This window comes from Crotalus tigris, unplaced genomic scaffold, assembly GCF_016545835.1.
Source record: "Crotalus tigris isolate CLP2741 ecotype Arizona unplaced genomic scaffold, ASM1654583v1 scf7180000024375.2447938, whole genome shotgun sequence".
In the NCBI taxonomy this organism is placed as follows: domain Eukaryota; kingdom Metazoa; phylum Chordata; class Lepidosauria; order Squamata; family Viperidae; genus Crotalus; species Crotalus tigris.
Window position 1 is genome coordinate 350,647 of NW_024100545.1, and position 21,614 is coordinate 372,260.

A 21,614-nucleotide genomic window follows, 5' to 3' on the forward strand; every position below is an offset into this window, starting at 1 on the left:
CCACCAGATATATCCACAGCTGAGCGTCCTTTCGGCTTTGGCCCAGTTGCTTCATTCTTTCTGGCGCTACTAGTACTAGCCCTCTGCTCTTCTCCAGTAGCATATTGGACACCTTCCGACCTGAGGGGCTCATCTTCCAGCGTCATATCTTTTTGCCTTTTAGTACTGTCCATGGGGTTTTCATGGCAAAGATACTGGAGTGGTTTGCCATTTCCTTCTCCTGCTAATAGAGACAGTCTTATTTTCAAAGCCATGTCAAAGCTTGCACTGTGTTTGGATATAAATTCTTTTTCCTGTTGTCATAAAACAGACCTACTCCAGCTATCATAAATAAAAACTGGCCAAAGCCAGAAGCTTCATAACAGATACCAGAATAACCAGTTCCCATCATTTATTTTCCTTTTGAATCAACTTTGGTTTCCTTACCACACAAACACTGAAAAGATCATGGCAAGATGCAGTGCTGTTTCATGGGGACAGCTACTCTATGTATTTCTTTTCCTGTGCAAAGAGACCCTATCCTTGGATCATGTTCCTATGCTGCTGTGGTCAACAGATAGGTAAGAAATTCTCTACTTTTTAAAGATACAGCTATTTTTAGAGATATATTTTGTGCAGCCAGCCTTTCAAGTTCATTTTTACTCCTTACCTGTCATCTCGAAGACAAACTTAAGCACGTTAGAGATGGTATACTTACAAAAATATATTTGGTATGAAGCTTGTCCACCTGGAGACAGCATCTGCTTTGTAGCCCACTAGTTTTAGAAATTTGAGTGATGAGTGATTCCCAAGTCTTAACAGACTGACATTTCTTGGTCTGAGGGATCCATTTGTTCCTATTTAGCATTCAGCTGAGACAATTGTATTTAATAGTCTTTGCAAGTTTTCATTCTAAATATCCTTGTTCAGTGTTTTATCCACTGGCACTAGTAGTGGCAGTGACAGTGTATGTGAGGGTTATCTGGAACTGGAAGACATAACAATTAGGTATTCTTTTAAACTTGTTCTTCTTGATGCTCAGAACATAATGGAAATCTTTGCACTGTTAGTTTAGTGGACCTTCTCAAATATAAACCTAAAAGTTTCCCTGACTCTAAGGCATGGTGCTCATCTCTGTTTCTTGGCCAAGAGAGCCAGTGTTGTCCAAGGATATTTTCCATGGTAATATCTTTGGAATATAGCATAGCTATACGTCAAATGTAATACTGTTCCATATAGCATGGAATACTAGTATCTTCCCACCAAAGTGGTACTTATTAATCTATTTGCATTTGCATATTTTCAAACTGCTAGGTGGGCAGGAGTTGGGGCAAGTAATGGGAACTCACCCCATTGTGCGGAGCTTTGATCTCAAACCTGGGCTGTCAGCCATCCAGCTCATAAGATCAGTATCTTTAACTGCTGAGCCATCACTTCCCAAAGGCTCAGTGATTAAACTATATTCAACTATACCTCTTAGCAAATCCTGATGTGCTGTTCTGTAAACTCAGTCCTAAAATTATTTTTATTACAGAGTAAGAGTAGGAAATTAATATGTTTTATTTATAATGCATTTTCCCCATTATAAATAAACTCTGCAATTAAAATCTTTTCCAAAAGACATCATTATTAAATACTTTAAAGGAGGAATTATTTCAACTCTTGTCTGTCTTTTGTTCTTATATGACAACTGCTAACCTGGATATCAACATAAACAAGTGGAACAATAACTTTTGTCATACAGAGTGACCTTGAGTATAAATCACAAATTACATAGGTCGTTCAAGTTCTAAAGCAAGCCAGAAATTTGCTCTGTGCTGTTTTTCCTCAACTAATCAGGTACATTCCATCTTCAAACCAGTTTATATTTGGAATATCAGATACTAATTTATAACCTAACAGCTGGAATTTTGAAAACCCAACAGCTAATACTAGTAGGTTTTGAAAAGCACATGAAATGGATAGATTGAATAGGGAGGAAGAAACAGGTACCTGTAAAGTATCTTCTGCATTTAGCTTTGTTGAGAACTACTCAGTAAAATATGATAGAGTTCATGGTACTTTCTACCCCAGTGCAATTGTGTAAGGCAAGATTGCCAGCTGCCCATAACACAAGTTTCTATAACACATGTTTTTTTAAAGCCAAATGAAACTCATCAAATGTTGGCTCAACAGACTGGAGACTGGCTCCCCATTTGGGACTACTAGGCTATCAGGTAGAAGTTAGATTTAATGGGATTTAATGTTGATCTATCAATTATTTTTAGGATTTCAGACTTTGCATTTTACTGTGCAGCTTTCAGCTAAAAAAAGAAAAGTTCTGCCAAAGTATGTTGAGATGCATATTTTAGGATAGAATGATAGATGCCTGGAAGCATGTAGTACTGTATGATGAAAAAGAATATTAAAGAATGGAATACTGGAACCAATTATGGTCACCATACTACAAAAAAGATGTTGAGACATTGGAAAAATTTCAGAGAAGAGCAACTAAAATGATCAAAGGCCTGGAGACTAAAACATATGAAGAACGGCTGCAGGACGGGTTTGACTAGTCTAAAGAAAAGAAGAAACAGGAGTGACATGGTATCAGTATTCTAGTATTTGAGGGGCTGTCACAAAGAAGAGGGGGTCAAATTATTCTTCAGAGCACCAGAGGGCAAGACAGGAAACTATGGTTGGAAACTGACCAAAGAGAGAAGCAACCTGGAATTAAGGAGAAACTTCCTAATGGTGAGGACAATTAACCAGTGGAACAGCTTGACTTCAGAAATCGTGGGCACTCCATCACTGGAGGTTTTTAAGAAGAGACTGGATAGTCACTTGTCTGAAATGGTATAGGTTCTTCTACCTGAGCTGGACTAGAATACCTCCAAGGTCCCTTCCAGCTCTATTCTATTCTACCTGAATGCATATTGTGAGAGTTTGCCCATTCAAACATATATGTCAACTGTATGTAAACTCAAAAATGTTCTATGAATTTATAAATTTTTTTTACAAATTTGTCCAGAAATGGAATAGAATTCACTTGGAAATTAACACACGGAAAAATGAGATGAGCCAGAAGAATTTAATGTAATTGAATGCATTAGATTTATTATGGTTTTGGGCGTCTTAAAAAAGAACAGTAAAAATCCAAGGATTAAATGACTAGAGCAGCAAATAGAATAAAAATAAAAAAGGGGTCCAACCAATAAAATAAAAAAAAAAGTTGGTTTGATGTAGTGGTTAAGACTAAGGTTAAAGAGACTGTGGCTGGGTGACAATGGGCCAGTCACTCTCTCTCAGCCCAACCTACTTCAAAGGGATGTCTTTGTGGGGTAAACTAAAGGAGGAAAGAGTATTAGATATATTTGCTGCCTTGAATTATTTAAAAAAGTAATAACTATGGGATAAAAAAATGAAGAAATAAGTAAATCACAGTCATATTAGCCCCTGGCCTAGAATTGGAGCCACCTTCCAGAAAGTCTTAAAGGCTTTCTGGAACTCAAGGATAGAGAGTGCCATCTGTACCTCTGGAGTATAGTTGATCCAGACGTCAGGGACCCCCAGAGAGAAGGCACATTTTTTCAGCCTCACAAGAGGGCAGAATCTATTTGAAGGGTTCTGAAGCCCACACAGAATGTATCTGAATGTATCAGGTGAGGAGATTGATATTGATATTGAATTGCTATTCTAGGCGAGCCAAATTCCATTAATAAAAAAATTGTTATTCCAATGGAATTGTCCATAGAGAGGGAAAAAGTTAGTATGTTAGTTAGTATGGCAACTGTGATTGCATGATCACAAACCTGCCCTTTTAAAATGTGTGCCATGCATGCCACACTTTAAATGATGCAGGGCTTCAATCAGCTGATTACAGCTGCCAAACTGATTTTTTTTTTTTAAATTTTCAATGCAGAAGCCTGCACTCTAGGCAACATGCTAGTTCATCTATATCAGGGATTCCCAACCGGGGGTGCAAGACCATATTCCAGGAGGTGCGAAAACTTAGGTTTAGAAGTTTCAAAATTATAGTGTATATGCACAATTCGTTGTCGTTATTTTGAACTTTTGTAAGGGGTGCGAGAATATATTGAAGCTTTCTAGGGGTGTGGGGTATAGAAAAGGTTGGGAACTGCTGATTATATGAATCAGAAACTCCTGGATTTATTCCTTCTATTTTCTTTCTAAACTGAGAAGACTTTACAAAACTCTAGCTCGCTAGATTCAGTTTCAGTATTTTGTTTATCTTCATCACTGTTTCTCAACCTTGGCAACTAGAAGCTGTATGGACTTCAACTCCCAGAATTCCAGTCATCATGCTGGCTAGGGAATTCTGGGAGTTGAAGTTCACACTTCTAATTACCTATAGTGTTACTAGTTGAGAAATACTAATCTACATATTTTTTTATCCTCATACATAAACAGAAATTTATTATTTATTTAGCATATGGCATATAATACATACGTAGCAATATATATTAACATATAGAAATGTAAGTATTTTTTAAAGTATGGTTCAGTCATACAATATGATTCACTGGAATACATCTCTTATTAAAGATTTAATTGTGAAGCCAAATGCTACCAAATTATTCTAAGTAGGAAAATGTCATCTCTTAATTTTTATTTTTAAAAAAATTACAGGGAGGATAAACTATAAATAGAAAACTCTGATCTTTGTCTCAGGTTTTAACATTTTACAACATACTTGTGAATTAGCATCACAGACTATCCAGTGTTCTTATTGTTTTTTCTGGCTTTGGAGTGTGTGTGTGGAGGCAGCTGGGGAAACAGATCGACAATAGGGCAAATGAAGGCTTTTTAAAAAATTGTCTGCAATAGGCAAGAAGCCAAAGAAGAGTGATAAATGTTTTATGAAGGGCACAGCAAGGGATCAAACTGCTGATCGGAAACTCAGAGGAAAGAGAATGAAGAATTTCAGCCATTTCTTTGCCTTGCTGTAAAATACTGCTAGTATTTATGGTATAAACATTGGAGGGGAATTGTTTAGTCAGCTCATTAGTTAATCATTGCAGAATGTTCTGATCATTTAAAACTGGAGCAGGAAAGTAGTTCTTCTCTAGTGCTCTAGTCTAGCCAAATGCTACCAATCTTTAAATTAACTACAGTATGTTGGAAAATAGCATCCTTTTAATTTTTTTTAAAAAGAACAACACATACAGGGAGGATAAACAAGATACCAAAAGGACAAAAGACTGTAAATACAAAAGCTGCTCTTTGTCCCAAGTTTTAACATTATACAACATATTTCTGAATTAGCATGTATGATCTCACTTTTGAAAATCTATTCTCCCCCACATTCCTATTAAGCATAGTGGATTATCAAAGGTGATGGGAGGTCACAGGTTGATTTCTGGATGGTATTCAGGAAAGAACACAGAATTGCATTTTACTCACCACTTTATTACAGAAGAACAATTATTGATTTACTGTTATGTATTAAGTTTATATGACCATCCATCTCACGTAAAGTTCTGGGTGGTGTACAACAGAACTATTAAAACAATTAATAACTGTTAATAACAAGTTTATAAAAACAATGATTATTAAAAAATTAAAAACAACTTTAAAAATTACAAAAACTAAAAAAAATAGTAGATGTTAATAACAATGGAGTTGCTTCAGTATCTTGCTGGCCCCTTGGGGCCTCCAGGGCTGATGGCCTAACCAGGTTTTGAAGGTTTTCAGGAAAATCAGCAGGAATGTAGGCAGCCTCACTAGAGGGTGGGGAGAAGGATGTTCCATAAGGCAGGAGCCAGTGACAGATATAGCTCCAGAGGTGGGATTCAGCCAGTTCACACCAGTTCTGTAGAACCATTACCTACTTTCTCTTGAGTATGGTGAACCAGCTGTTAAAATGGCACTTGAAAAAAGTGGAGTTTGTGTGCACACCTGCCTCACACTCGCCCCACATCTGCCATGCTCTCCACAGCATGCTGCAGCTGATTTAAAGTGTGGGGAGCACAGCTGACGGGTGTGTAGCAGGTGCATGCACACACTCTGCTGTTTTCAGCGGCGCTTTGATGTCTGGCCAGCCGCCTCAGGTCAACTGCAGCATGCCATAGAGAGCATGGAGGTTGCGGGGTGAGTGGGAGGCAGGCAAACACAAGGGCTCTGCTTTTTTTTGGTGCCCTTCCAAAAGGTGGCATGATGATTGGTTGGCAGACATGTCACAAATGGGGATTCGCCATCCCCCAAACCCTGCCACTCCAACCTCCCCCCGTGTCAGACATGCAGAGCATGGCTAATGTGGGGCGAGCATGTGGCAGGAAGGCACAGGACTCCACTGTTTTCAGCACCTCTTCTCACTCAGCTGCTTTTCCTCCTTCTTCTCCCCATTCCTCCTTCCCTCGCCCTGACTACTTCGCTTCTGGTCTCTCCATTGCAGAACATATTGCAGCCCGGGATCCACTTTGGCAAACTTCTTTTGTTTGTGGGACAAGGTTAGCATAGAAATGTTTTAGGAAGGGAGGGCATCTGGGCAGTGGTGGGTGGAGCAAGCTCTCCAGCTCTGATGTGCTCCTCCGCCACCGTGGACAGTCCCACAAATAAAAGAAGTTTCTGGGGAAAAAATTCAATCAATCAGTTCCAACTTTGCGAGATCTTTTTTTTCAAGAGAAGTTGGAATTGATTGATTGATTGAACTTTTTTTTTAGTCCCACAAACTTCTTTTGTTTGTGGGACTGCACACGGCAGTGGAGGACTGTGTCGGAGCTGGAAAGAAGGTTAGAAAAGAAATGGTTTGTGAAGCAAGGGCATCTGGGTGATGGTGGGTGGGGCAAGCTCTCTAGCAGAGAAATGCGATGGAGCTGGAAAGCAGGCACTTTCCAGCTCCGGTGCTTCACCTGCTGCTTCAGTGGCTGTGTGGGCATAGCTGCAAAGAGGGCTTGGAAGGGGAGTGAAAGGGAAGAGGGTGGGTAGGCAGAAGGGGGGGGTCTGTCCCACACTGCCGCACCTGTTTTGCAGCCATTTTCAGCTGAACCGCATCACATGTGCCAATGCCGCTGCCATGAGGCTTGGCAGATCCCCCCCAAGCAATCATGATCCCCCTCCCTAGCCAGCCACCATCACCCAACCTATTCTTTCCCTAGCCGACCAGCTGGCACAAAGCCTCACTGCTCTTCTCCTCCTTCTTGTCCTCCACATTCAAGTGGCCGCCAGTGCCTTGGGTGCCTCAGCTCCATCTGAGTTGAAGAAAGCAGAGGCATAGCAGCAGGATTGCTCTCACACAATAAAACCTGGGTGCGCTGCTCGCTCATGTGCACCCGCCTTATTGAGAGCAATCCCACTGCTGCCCCTCTGCTTTCTTCAACTCAGATGGAGCTGAAACATTCAAACTGCTGGCAGCCACTTGACTGGAGAGTACCAGCTTTGCTGCTGCTGCTGGACTGCGCCTGGGTCACGTCCTGCCGCTGCCTCCCAAACTCCACCTTCACCACTGAGGGAAGCACTGGCAGTGGCAGAACACTCCATCCTGAGAGGGAAGCAGCAGCAGAGCGCTCCATCGGGGTGAGGTGGGGGGAAGCAGTGGTGGCAGAGCACTCCGTGCAGGGGGGCGTTTTCTGCAGAGAACCAGTTGTTAAAATATTTGAATTCCAGCACTTTGTGGCTCCCTAGCAGATGAGATCCATAGCATAATTTTTCTCCCAGATCTGGTGGGAAGACAGGGAAAGATAGTCCCTCAAATAACCTAGCATCATGCCATTTAGGGTTTTAAATTCAGCACCTTGAATTGGAACCAGAAGCAGATTTAGAATTAATGCAGTTTGAGGAGAAAAGGCTATATCATGTGTTGTTCTAGTGGTATGCTTAACTGTCTGTGCCACCTCATTTTGTGCCAGCTGAAGCTCCCAGATACTCTCTAAAGGCAGCCCCATGTACAGTGTGTGACTAGGGCATGAGTGACTATGAGCAGAGCACCCCCCCAATCTAGGAATGGGCGTAAATGACACACTATCTGAAGCTGTGCAAAGGGCCTCCTAGCCACAACTGCCACCTGCTCTTCAAACAGGATTTGTTGAATCCAGAAGAACACCCCAGATTGTGTCCTGGGTCTGTCTGGGGCAATGCCACCCAGCACAAAAGTTGTTACTGTCCTACAACCATTAGACCTCCAAGCCCAAAGCTTCTGAGTCTTGCCAGGCTTCAGCTGAAACCTGTTCTGCCCATCCAGACCCTTGCAGCCTCCAGGTATCTGGTTATGATTACACTATTACAATAAACTATTACTACAATAGTAAAGTTTTGATGTTAGGAAAATAAGTCTTCCTCCTAACTATAACCTACAATTTTCTCTACTTCTTAATCCCCTGATTATTTCTAATATCTTATTCATCTTTGCAGAATGCTGCTTAATTACATTTGTTGCAGATTTCAGAATTACAGAATCACAGAGTTGGAAAGAACCTTGAAGGTCTTCTAATACAACCCTATGCCCAAGACAAGAGACCTTATACCTTCCCTGACAAATGGCTGTCCAATCTTTTTCTTAAAATGCAATGTTTGCACAATGTCTCTTACTTATCCTCTAAGGTTGATAAAATGAGGACCCAGATTGTTGGGGGCAAATACGGTGACTCTGTAAAACCACTTACAGAGGTCTGTAAAGAGCTATGAAGCTGTATATAACTCTAAGTGCTATTGGTATTGCTATTATCTCCTCTTTTTCCCATCTTTCAGACTGGGAACACACACAAAAAAGGCCAACAAAGCAAGCTATTTAAAGCAAAATTGATGATAGACACTTAAATGCTGCTGAATTCACAGTATCTGCTGATATAGAGCTCTCAGCCTCTTCTTTTCTCCAACAGCCTCTTCTCCTATCAACGTGCACCATTAATCCATTTCTGCACTACAGATCTCTTTTGTGTCTGTGTCTGCTGAAGGACTCACTTGCTGGCAAACTTCAGCTCTATCAAGAAACTGCTTATTCATTTTCTCTTAACCATGTTGTGCAAAGCTACCTCTTCTTTCTTTTTTCTTGGCCTCATCATGATCCAACTGCTCCTTGCTTCACTTAAGATTTTCTTTCTTCTTCATTCCTTCTGATGAAAACCCTGGTCTCAGCACCTGTCCACACCTGTCACACCGGTACCAGAACCCCTCTCTTGCCATCAAATTATTTTCCTTTGCTGTTCATCTGAGAAACACAGAAAGAATAGGGATTTGGGATGCTTCCCAAAAACTTATGTAACTTAGTGAAATGAGAGGAAGGAGAAAAGGAAAAAACTAGGGAAGGAGAAGAGAAGGAGAAGAATTTCTCTTTCACTAATGATCATACAAAATAAACCAGAAGGTACAATTTGCTTTTTCTAGAACTTTCCTTGAGGAAGTACATGGGAATTACAGTCCAATAATAATTGGAATATCATAGGCTATACAACTCTGCACTATGAAATTTTTATATCTATTAACAATTCAGCAGATTTAACGACCCCTTTTCTCTCTGTGTAATAAAAAAATTACAATGCATGCTATGGCACACAATGCAAAGGTGACACTATTGATGCAGAACCAGCAGTTCCCTGACTAGAAAAAATATATTTAGTTGTCTCCCAAGGCCATTAAGAGACCAATTAATTTTTAGAAGAGCCAGATGCAAAAGCTTAAACTCAAGAGCATAGTTAAACTACAGATAAAGATTCTGACTTCTTTGCACTGCAGTGGGCAATCAACAACTGTATTTAAGACCCTCTTCCTGTTTTCAATAAAAACTAACTTACTAACCTCTGTCTGGTATACTTTTGCCAAGTCCAGCCAAAAACAAACATAAGGAAACTTGTGATTAACTGCCAGGACTAGATCTGATGTTTAAGACATGTGTGTGCTCTCTAAAAGTTGATCTATCAGACAGGTAGTCCTGCCTTATGAACACAATTGGGACTGTAATTTCCATCACATAACTACATCACATAGCAATGCAATCCCAACAACCCCCTTGTCATTGTTAAGCAACTCCATGATCTTTAGCTGAGGACCACCCTAATCCAAGCCATTCTGGGTTTGGTACCTCCCAGTCCTGAACCTTAGCCTCCAACTCCCCACACCTACCTACCTACCCACCTCCTCTCCTCTCTGCTCTTTTGTTCACCCTGCCCCCTGCCTTGCATAGCAATAAGCAACCCCAAGTTGTGTGGCTCTGGGGCTTCTTGCCACACTGCAGTTCAGGGGCTTCTTAATGTGCCATGGCTCTGAGGCTGCAGGAAGCCCCGGAGCTGCAGTATAAAACTGCAGCCACCTATAGAAATCTCAGTTTCCCAGCCCAGTTAAGCTGCATGGGGGGAAACCCACAGCTGTCCTGAGAAGCCTCAACTATGTTAGGAAGTCCAGTAGTGTGGTACAAAGCTGCAGCCCAGCAGCTCAGCAGAAAGCCTCAGCCATCCCAGGAAGCCCAAAGCTGCCCCATCTTTGCTGCCTTGCACTCTGAGAGCCCTGCCTCCCTGCACTCCACCACCCCTGCTGACCTTCACCATCTTCTTGTTCCCACTGATGATGAGTTGGTAAAATCGGTGTAAGGACTTTTTAGCACAGATATAACAATGGAATTTGGCCTAGAGAAATTTGCTACAGTAGCAAAAAAGCAGGGAAAAAGAGCCAACAGTAACTGAATTGAAATGCCTCATGACAAACCATCAGGAGCCATGAAGATAATGCTTATAAGTATTTGGGCATTTTACAGTTGGAAAACATCAATCCTGAATAAGTTAAACATGTGATTAATAAAGAAACATGAGAAATTTCCTAAAGACAAAATGGAATGGTGGAAATAGTATCAAAGCCATCAATATCTGAACCATGCCTGTGATACGATACACTGCTGCAATTATTAACTGGACACAAGCTGAACTGGATAGTTTGGACTGAAAAACAAAAAAACTGATGACTATTCACTCTACATTGCATCCCCTTAGTGATATTGATGGTCTATATCTGCCCTGCAGAAATGGAGGCAGAGGTTGACTTCAGGTCAAATAGTCAAAGAGGAAAAGCGTGACTTGGCTAATTATATAAAAGACAGCCAAGAAGAAGCTTAATGCAAGTAAAAATTGGAACTCGCTAAATGTACAGGAAAGAAAAAAAATATTGAAACACTGTAATAATAACACAAATAGAATACTGACAAGTAAAAGTGTTACATGATCAGTTTCTACAAAAGATCAAGTGAAAAGTAGAAAAAGATAAAATCTGGCAATGGTATTCAACTGGAACATTAAAAAAAAGCTCTGAAGATTTGATTTTGTCTGTACAAGAGCAAGCTATTCGAACCAATGCATTCAAGGCTGGAATTGAAAAATCATCAATGATTCAAAGTGCAGATTGAGCAAAGAAGCAAAAGAAACAGTAGATCACATACTCAGCACATGCAAGATTGCACAAACTGATTGTAAGCAACAACAACTGTCACCAAAATGATTCACTGGAACATCTATAAAAATTATCATGTGCCAGTAATGAAAAAAATGGTGGGAATGTATAATTGAAAAAATAGTTGAGAATGAATAGGTTAAAATGATGTGGAATTACTGAATACAAACTGATAAAGACTTGGCTCATAACACATCAGACTGAACTATGGTTAAAAAGAAGAAAGTAGTAACTGATGTGATGATACTAGGGAATTGTAGAATAGAAGACAAACAATTGGAGAAGATCACAAAGTAGTAATATCTGAAAATCAAAGTTGAAAGATTATGGCCCAAACTGGTCAGGGGTGTCATACTAAAGAATCCTGGACAGCACTTAGAAAATCTGTGCATTGACAAAATTCCCATCTATCAATTACATAAGGCCACATTGTTTGGATCTGGACTTATACTAAGCTGAAACATTACAATAACCTGGGTTCTTTGAAAGAACCAGATGTGTATGAAGGCCAATACTACTAAAAAGAACCAGCAACTGTGATTTCACATTGTTGTACAATAATATTATATCATTATATAATGATAATAAAATCTAACCTCTACATGATATGGGAACAATTTTAAGAAGGAAAAAAAAACATGGTTAGAATATTCAGTGCTGCCCATCTGTCATTTTATAGTGATGTCTACTTTTGAGTAAGACTGAAGGTGAAAAAATACATTATTTTCAAAAACAATTTATTGTCCCCTTTGATAGTGCTCTTCTACTTAATATGTGCCACATGCATATGAGATATTTAAGGAGAAAGCAAGGCTGCCTTTTTGGCATATTGAAGCAATCTAATGAACACAAACTAATTGAGCAATTGTCTCATTTACAAAAAAAAAATTGGATGAAAAAAGAGTGAAATCTTAAGATGATATTTTATATCAGCCTTGGATTGTCACTCCCCCATCCAAATTCCATGTTCTAGTAGTGAATTGAGTTGTCACATCAAGCAAGGTGCTTCAGCAATGTTTTGACATTTTACCAAGGTGATCATTTAGAATTCAATTTTAGAATTCAAATAGACAAGCACTTGCCACATAACATCCAGACTTAACAATTTTCGATAAGAAAGACAAAAAAGTCTGGATAGTGGACATGGTGGTACCTGGAGACAGCAGAAGAGAAGAGAAAGGAGAGGGTAACAAAATACAAAGATCTGCAAATAGAAATAGAATGACTGTGATAAAAGAAAGCAAAGATAGCACTAAAACTAATAGGCACTTTGGGTGCAATCCCAAAACAGTTGGAGCACTATTTGAACACCATCGGCATTGACAAAATCTCCATCAGTCAATTGCAAAAAGCAGCTTTATTCAGAACAGCTCACATCCCACAATGATATCTCTAACACCATCAAATATCAACATCTGCCTATCCCAGGTCCTTGGAAGAACTTAATAAGTGGAACAAATGCGAAATCCAGTCTGGCTGTTGACAAATCATAATAACAACATAGCAATGGACAATTTCATTGATCCTTGGCGATTGATATTGACCACTTTTGAGTACCCTGGTCTAAATAATATAATGGAATGCCTTCTATCACTTCATTGAAAGCAAACTTAGATTTTGCATATGGGAACTCTAAAAAGAGAAAAGGCAAAGCAGGAGTGAATGGAAACGAGTTTTAAATCAAGTTCTGAACCTATCATAAAAATAAAACATAAAAAATAAAAAGGGATATATTTTAAAATGTGATCTTTTTGTTATCATCGAAACCTTTAAGTGTAATGTTGTTATTTTCTTTTCCGGGAACCTAATTAATTCTGATTCATGTTTCACATATTATTTTAAAATAATAGCAGAATATTTTAAACATTCTTAAAAATGCATCAGGGAGTGTTTATTTCACAAAATGTCTGCTTTTTCACACAACATTTTAGAGTTATTTTAGATAGTTACTTATTTTACTGAGAGTCATTTTAGATTGTTATGCATTTATTTATTACCCTATTCTGTTATATTCCATTTATTTCTTTAAACAAAACCAAGATAAGTTAATATAAACTCTTTCTCATTATCTAATTTTAGAATGTGAACATTTCTAATAATCTAATATAATTCTACCAAATAAATAATCAATTACATGCATACTGAAATGCTGTAATTATAGGTAGCACAATTAAAGTGAAATCTACAACTTAATTTCCCCAAAGTAAGTTGTTAGATAAGGATTGGATAAACATGGGCCACACATGGCTTTTCTAAGGATTTTAAATTTAGTGGGGCTTATCCCAGATAACAAAGCTGCTTCACAATCGGGAGCATCCATCCAGTAAATTCTCGAACTCCGTTCTGTCACCTCCAAGTCTACCCTGATGCAAAGGTCTGCAGGATCATTAAAAGAAGAAAAAAAACCAGATAACAAAGGAGCCCCATTTCATTTACTCCATTTGAACAGGACTGCAGAAATGATTTCTTTGCATATATCTTCCACTTCATCCTTATATTCAAGGGATATTTCAAATCATTACCCACTCTATTTCCTAAGTACATCTGACAACTTAAACACTCAAGGTTAACCTGCAATATAACCAAGGGTGAATATCATATTTCTGATTTTGAGTGAACCGTTGAACTAATTCCTCCTTCTGAGATAGCTCAATCGATGTTGGATATTCATTTTAGTTCTGTAGTTTAGCCTGGCAGATTTTGTAACCTATTAAAACCCAAATACAGTAAGCACCAAATTAGTAGCACAGTTGTAAAAGTTGAATGACTGAGGAGTCCAAGGGTTCTTAGAACTAACATGTTAATGATTACTTGGGAAAGGAATCTGGGATTTCACCAGCTTGGCATGCAGAAGGGAATGGATCAAATTAGACATGATGTTAAGTGGAGGGATGCAATTGATATTCTTTTTAAAAAAATATAACATAGGTGATGTGGATGTCCCTAGACATATGGAGAGGGAGAGATGAGTCCTTCCACATCTGCCAAATAGTTCAACAAAAATTTAAATCCGTTCCCAAGCAGCTGTCTGCATTTGAAGAGATAACTCCATTGAAACGAACTTGAAATTTAACTTGTATTATATAATTAAATAATTTTTCATGTATAGTATCAATCCTTCAGCTTATTTCAGTCCCAGATTTCTTGAAGAATTCATGAGAGTCATTTGAACTTTTCTTGAATGAAGCAAGAAATAATATATTTCAAGAGAGACAGGGTGCCAAGAGCCCATTTCATAGACCAACATCATTCTGAAGTATGATATGCCCCAGCTGTGCAGAGTTTCTAAGGAATGCGATCTAGATACTCTCCTTGCCCCAGCACCAAGAGACCCTCTTAATAGTGTGTTGAAGATATATCCCACAACAGAATCTTCAACTCCTGCCAACCTGCAGCTCAGGCAAGCTGAAACTAGTGATCTGATGAGAAAGGGATTTTTTTAAAATCAGAAAACACAGCACATTCTCCTGTGCAAACATTCTGATTTGCACAGAAGTGCCAAAGGAAGATCAAAACCATCATGGTTCCAGCTGAGCCAGTGTAGGACTGTCCCCTCCCATTCAGCCATGGGGTTTTGTACCTCTGGGACTGTTGTGTCCTGAGCCTGCAAAAGCAGGCTCGGGACGTTGCATTGGTCCCGGGCATTCCAAAAGCTGCCCGGGACCAGACTGAGTGGCACCAGATTTGTGCACATGCGCAAGGCACGGAAACGCCTTGTTACTTTGTTTTGCCATTGTCCGGGTCTCCGGACAAATAAAGAGGCCTGCATGCCTGTTGTTTTTGTTCAAGTATTGATTGAGGAGGAATAAAGAGCTGTTGAACTTCATCATGTCTATTCATCATTCGCAAGCGAACGGAGTATTTAACAGGGACCATTTCTGCTTTGGCTGCCAGAGAGATCAGAATCTCCTTGGCAACCAAAGTTTGCTTTGTTACTTTTAGGCTTAGGTAGGAATAGCAATCTTCAAGAAAATATTCCCAAAGTTTGTTGTTCCTACAACAGTAGCCTCCTGTTAGCCTTTCAAGGTAGTCCAACAAGAAGCACAAGCAAGAGCATCATAATTATCTATATTATAGGGTTACATTAAACAGAATCTTCTGAATACTTCAGAAAGACTGAAATATTTCTCCCCTTCTCTCTTTCCATTCTCTAGAAAACTAGAGCATGTCTTTTCTGAAATACTTCCCATACTTTACCCCCACATGCAGAATTGTTACCTAGATTACAGATCTTCCTCCTGTCTCCCAAGATCATTCCCATCCACAATCCTATCTCCAGTTATTGGATTTTTTTTTTCTGTTCCATCAGATGCTGAGCTTTCCTGAAGAGGAGAAGAACCTTGGGAGATCCTTCATCCTCTCTAATTCTCCCTGCACTTGTCCTTATCTTCATGTTTTCCCCCATAGCAACCTCACCTGAAACATACATATAGAATTAGGAACAGGTAGCAGGCTATTCTGAATTGTTGTGGCTTTCCATTGTGACTTTGCAGACAATTCCTTTTTTCATCTTCCAACTAAATAACAACTACACTCTGGGCTTTGTGTGTGCTGTTTAATGTACCTTGCAAAATACCCATGTATTTGTTTACGATAAAATAATACGTTGGAGATATTTTTAAAAATTATGAATGTAAAGATAACTTTATATGCAGCCTACATGGAAAGGTTTTGGAGCTGCTTCAGCAATGGAAGAAGATATTATGCATTCTCTATGTTCCAGTCCATTTATCTTCTCATTAAAAGTGGCTAAAACCCTATATCAGAATCATAGAATCTTAGAACTGGAAATGATTGGAAATTGGAAAAGAGAGCCAGTTTGTTGGAGTGGTTAAAGCATCAGGCTAGAAAGGGGAAGACTATGAGTTCTACTCATGTCTGGGGCATAAAGTCTGATGGATGTTCTTGGCCAGTTCCTCTCTCTCAGTCTAGGAAGGAGGCAGTGGCAAACCACTTCTGAAAAACCTTTCCAAGAAAACTGCAGGGACTTGTTCAGGCAATCATGAAAAGTCCAAGACTGGACTTCCGGTTTGTCATCGCGGCTGCCATGGACACTGGAAGGTGAGCTCCATCTTCCTTGTTCAATTTTGCACCGCTGGGGGATCCTGGAAAAGATCAAAAGTTGCCCTGTAGGGCGATCAGCAAGGAGGAGATCCCCACTTGATTGCAGGAGGGCTCTAGCCCTTCTGCTCAATCCAGGGCAGCCCTCCAAACTGGCAGACGAAAGACCAGGCATAGCAATATGGCTGGTCACTAAGCTACAGACAGTCAAACTCAAACTTACCACCAGGCTCTCCAGATGAGACTGGATGAGATCTGAACCTCTCTTTAATCCTAAGTGTTTTTTTTCTCCTGCAAAAGCTGCCCAAAGTATCTTCCACCCTGTGAGAAAGAGGGAAGGGAACTTTTATCCCACCCTCTAAGAATAGCAGTGACTGACTATCCAGGGGAGTTAAAACACTGAAAGAATAACCTTAATCTAACTGGATTTATATGCTTCTAGAATTTGGGGGCCAAAATATTTCTTATCCTTATTGAAGACCTTGATTTTTATTTACAAAAAAGAAATAAAATTGGAAAAAGGATTATAAAAATTTTGGACTTAAAAAACCTTAAATGGCATTGGTGACATCTTGTGGTTAAGTTTGATATTACAACTTGTTATTGTCTAAAGGAGACTTGGCAGAGCACGAGGGCAGAGTCTTGTCTCTGCTGCCCCGCTGCCATGTGCTTGGCTACGCTGCTCTGTGCGAGCTGTGCCTGGGGGTGACTCTCCTCTGGGGGGGCTGCTGGTGAGGAGGGGGCCATGGGAGGAGGCAGGGCTGAGGCGATGGTGTGCATGCCCACAGAGAGGGCTCCGAGTGCCACTTCTGACACGTGTACCATAGGTTCGCCACCACTGGCCTAGATATACGAACTCAAATTTTGACTACAACTAAAGAATCAACTACACAAAACATAAGAGAAGAAGTGGAACAATTAAACACTATGACAGAGGATTCAATTGACCAACAAATACAGTCAATGGAAAGTCCAGAAAAGGGACTGACAATATTGAAAATGGAAAAGACTTTCTATATAAACTAGAAGAAACTTGAGGAGCAAGAAGAAGAACAGACTGAAGGGAAGATAAACATACCAGGACAATTATGGGGATCTGGAATAATAGAGAGATGATTTATTAACCTTTCCAAAAAATGGCGACTGGATGGTCTCTTTTATTTCAAATAATATATATAATAACAGAGGGAGATCTGTTTGATGACCTAAAAGCATTGACATGAAGGGCGAGATGGCAAAGGAAGAAAGCTAGAATAAGGCTGAAGAAAATTGGGGTTTTGATTTATCAGTGAGGATTTTATATTACTAATTAAAATAGAATATACTTAAATAGACAAGACGTATACTTTGAATACCAGATTTTGTTATGAATTGAGATAAAGAAAACTTTGGTCATTTAAAACTTGGAAATATAAATACTAAAAGTTGAATTTGAATATTGATGGGAAATTAAAAACTGGAGAAAACAAATAAATAGGATATTGATTGTTTATAAAGATTGAATGTAAAAGTAACAAAGTTACATAATAAGCTAAAATTTATTGATAAATGTAATAAATATATTTTTATTTAATTGAGATAATAACTGTATTAGCGTAAATATGAGAAAGTAGATATCAAGAGAAAAAGAGAGGAAATATTTGATGTTGAAATAGGGGAAATTTTGGTCATTAAATTTAAGAAATATGAAAACTAGTTGAAAATAAAAAATATTATATCGTATTATTAATTAGATGATATAAGATGGTCGGAAATAGAATATACTCAAATAGATAAGATGTGTATTTTGAATACTAGACTTTGTTAAGAATTGTGATAAAGGAAACTTTGGTTACCCAAAATTTGGAAATTATAAATATCAAATGTTAAATTTAAATATTGACGGGAAACTAAAAATTGAGGAAAACTAATTACAGGACATTGACTGTTTATAAAGATTGAATGTTAAAGTAACTAGGATATGTATAAGCTAAAAAGTTATTGATAAATGTAACAATGCTATCTTTACTTAATGGATATAATAAGAATTGTATTAGTTTGAATATGAGACAGCAGATATTAAGGGAAAAGGAGAGGAAATATTTGATGTGGTAGTTTGAGATTTGTACTAAAGATTTTTGTATGTTATTGACTAACTCAGCCACCACGTTGCTTTTTAAATACTTAAATGTAAAATTAGAAAATCAATAAAATATTACAAAAAAAAGAAAAGTCCAAGACTGACTTGAAAGCATTTTAGAATCCCAGATTTTTGAATTGAAAATTTTAGAAAATTGCTCAATACATGTTTTTGCTCTTAATGGATTTTTAATAGAGGTATGCCAAAATCATGGAACATTCCAATCTCATCACAATTTGTTCTAAATGTCCTGAAAGTGGTCCAACTGAAGAGTAGCCCATGCTTAGGAAGGAGCATTTCTGGATTCCTCAGGCCAGAATGCCCTGTAATCCTTGTAAATCCTAAGAAACAAAGATCCACCACATTTAACTGGCAGCAGAACAAATGGTAACTATTATGTATCCAAGGTAGAATTTAATATCATGACTACAAGAATTGTTCCAAAACTATTGCATTTGCAGTCTCTCTCTCTCTCTCTCTCTCTCTCTCTCTCTCTCTCTCTCTCTCTCTCTCTCTCTCTCTCTCTCCTAGTTACTCTAATTTGCTTGAGTGCCAAACTACTTTTAAAAACAAAATTCAACTTAACATGCCATTCAAACAATTTTAGCTCTACAACAATCAGCAAATTATATTTAAATTCTTTTAAAAAGGAAAAAGAACAGCATTCAGACATTATCATCCATAGTGAGGGCTGGGGTGGACAAGAGTATCAAATGTTGACATGGATGTTGCAATGTCTTCCTGCAGATGACACAAATAGGGTATACTTAACCTGACATAATGTCACCAAAGCAAGTTGACTATTGTGTTGACATCATTATTCCCAGATTGTCATTTTGACATCACAATTTGTAACTGATGACTTGGAAGCACCTTACTCAGCTCAGGTTATTTTACAGTGACAATTCTCTGAGCATAAAAATGAATGGGGGCTTCATATATGCCATCTTGAATCCTTGGAATAAAGGCAACACAATATAAGAATTATTAATTAATTAGCTGAGCAGCAGACATAAATGATGGACATATGATGGATTTTAACATAACATCTCAGGGTGGCCTCCTTTTCCCTAGAAAGTAGCTATGATGCAATCATTTGTTCCTATAACTTTTTTTTCATAACTTAAATTTCTTTTTTAGCTCTCTCCATGGCTTGGCAAAGACTTTACATGAAGGACATATTATTTCAAGGGACAGGTTATATGTGTTACTGAAAGATAGAGTCCTCGGTCCAGAGCCCACAAACATTATCTTGTTTCTTCAAGATGCAGTAAGTATGCTCTCCTTATGTATGTTAGATGAGCTTATATAGAATACAACAACATGGCATCTCTCTAATAATCTCTATCACCTCTCTATTTTTCAGCTTAGTGTGGAATACTTCACACAATACACCGACTTCTCCGGAAATGAGTCACTATTTCACAATGTTCAGGCAAGCATAACTATTCCATCTGGCATTTCCCAGCAGTTTTAAGAAATAAAATCAAAAAAGCATGCTTAAAAGAAATGGCACAAGGATCTTTTGAATTCCAGAAAGAGGCTGAAGGCTCTTTCAAACTTGATAAGGATAGATTTCTGCTATTTGTTTTATAGTGTATGGAAGAACATTTGAAATTATTCAGAGTTTACAGCTCATTCTACCTGTTGGTCCCAGGAATGGAAATTAGGGGTCAACCCATTCTCACTTCCCCAGTGATTTTCTCAAAGCCCACTTAAGAATACAAATCAAAATACAACCTTACAATGCTTTCAGAAGCTGTTTTCTGAAGATGGTTCTTTCAAATGTAAGAAATTCTTTTTCCAGGTAAATTTATTCCTCCAAGTTCTTATACATATATATTAAAATTCAGAAAAGATTTTCCATTTTGATTCTTTAAAAAGGAAGTCTACATTTGAGAACTCTTGATTAATATTAATTGCTGACAAATCTTAACCTTTCCTTTTATAAGATGGAGGGCCAGATAAAGATTCTAAGAGTACATATATTGAATTGATCTTTAAAAATCCCCATTTTGTTTGCTGTTCTCCCAAAATTTGTGAGTGCTCGGTACCAGAAGCATGTAGTTACTATTGTATGGATACTCATGGAAGTTACTATTGTATGGATACTCATGGAAGTTAGGAATACCTTGTCTGATTACGTAGGTGTATATTAAGTCCTCTGATACACAATTTTTACTTTATTAATTTACAGTATTCATTGACATTAGCCACATTAAATGATAGCTTATTTTAATGACTAATTAGGACAAAGAAGTATGCATTATTTATTAATGTCCATTAAGCTGGAGAGTACCTGCCCGCATTGATTGGTGTCACTTACTTAATTACATTCTTATGCCAATGAAGTAAGCAGAATTATTTACATAATACTTTCATTGTGCAAATGAAGTTAATCAAAACAGAAAAAAGGATCAATTCAAGTATTTGAGAGGCTGCCACAAAGAAGAGGGGGTCAAATTATTCTCCAAAGCACCAGAGAGCAGGACAAGAAACAATGGTTGGAAACTGATCAAAGAGAGAAGCAACCTGGAATTAAGGAGAAACTTCCTAACAGTGAGGACAATTAACCAGTGGAACAGCTTGCCTTCAGAAATTGTGGGTGCTCCATCACTGAACGTTTTTAAGAAGAGACGGGACAGTCACTTGTCTGAGATGATATAGGTTCTTCTGCTTGAGCGGGGGGGCTGGACTAGAAGACATCCAAAGTCCCTTCCAGCTCTATTCTAGTCAAACCATTGAAATCCTGTAAACTCAGGTTTTACAGTTCTTATGTCAGCAGTATGGGGCAGCCTATATTTTACAAAGGAAAGAATGCAGGTTTTTTGCAATAATTAAACACTGGCTTTAAAAACATCACTAGTGTTGTCATACATTAGATTTGTGTAGGAACATTAGTAGTTGAGGATCAGTAGCTGTTTATACAGCTATTCTTGCACTGACTTTGGTGTGTGTACCCCCCAAAAAATTGGATATTAAAATTGAATACCGTCTGTCTTCAATATAGTGCTCCATAAATCAGTCAGCAATATTTTGCCTCTTTGAATGTTCTTTTTTTTAAATGAGATATATTACATATCAA

At 38.4% G+C, this 21,614-nt stretch overlaps 1 protein-coding gene across 1 annotated transcript in view; it reads left to right on the forward strand.

Moving 5' to 3' along the window:
• Positions 1-428: 428 nt before the first annotated feature.
• LOC120301293 (V-type proton ATPase subunit S1-like) overlaps positions 429-21,614 on the forward strand; it is a 55,066-nt gene continuing 33,880 nt past the window's right edge. The window contains exons 1-3 of the mRNA XM_039328341.1: positions 429-560; positions 19,670-19,799; positions 19,896-19,964. Of these exons, the coding sequence (XP_039184275.1) occupies positions 448-560; positions 19,670-19,799; positions 19,896-19,964 (312 nt within the window). The 5' untranslated portion in view covers positions 429-447. The remainder of the gene's footprint in view (positions 561-19,669; positions 19,800-19,895; positions 19,965-21,614) is intronic.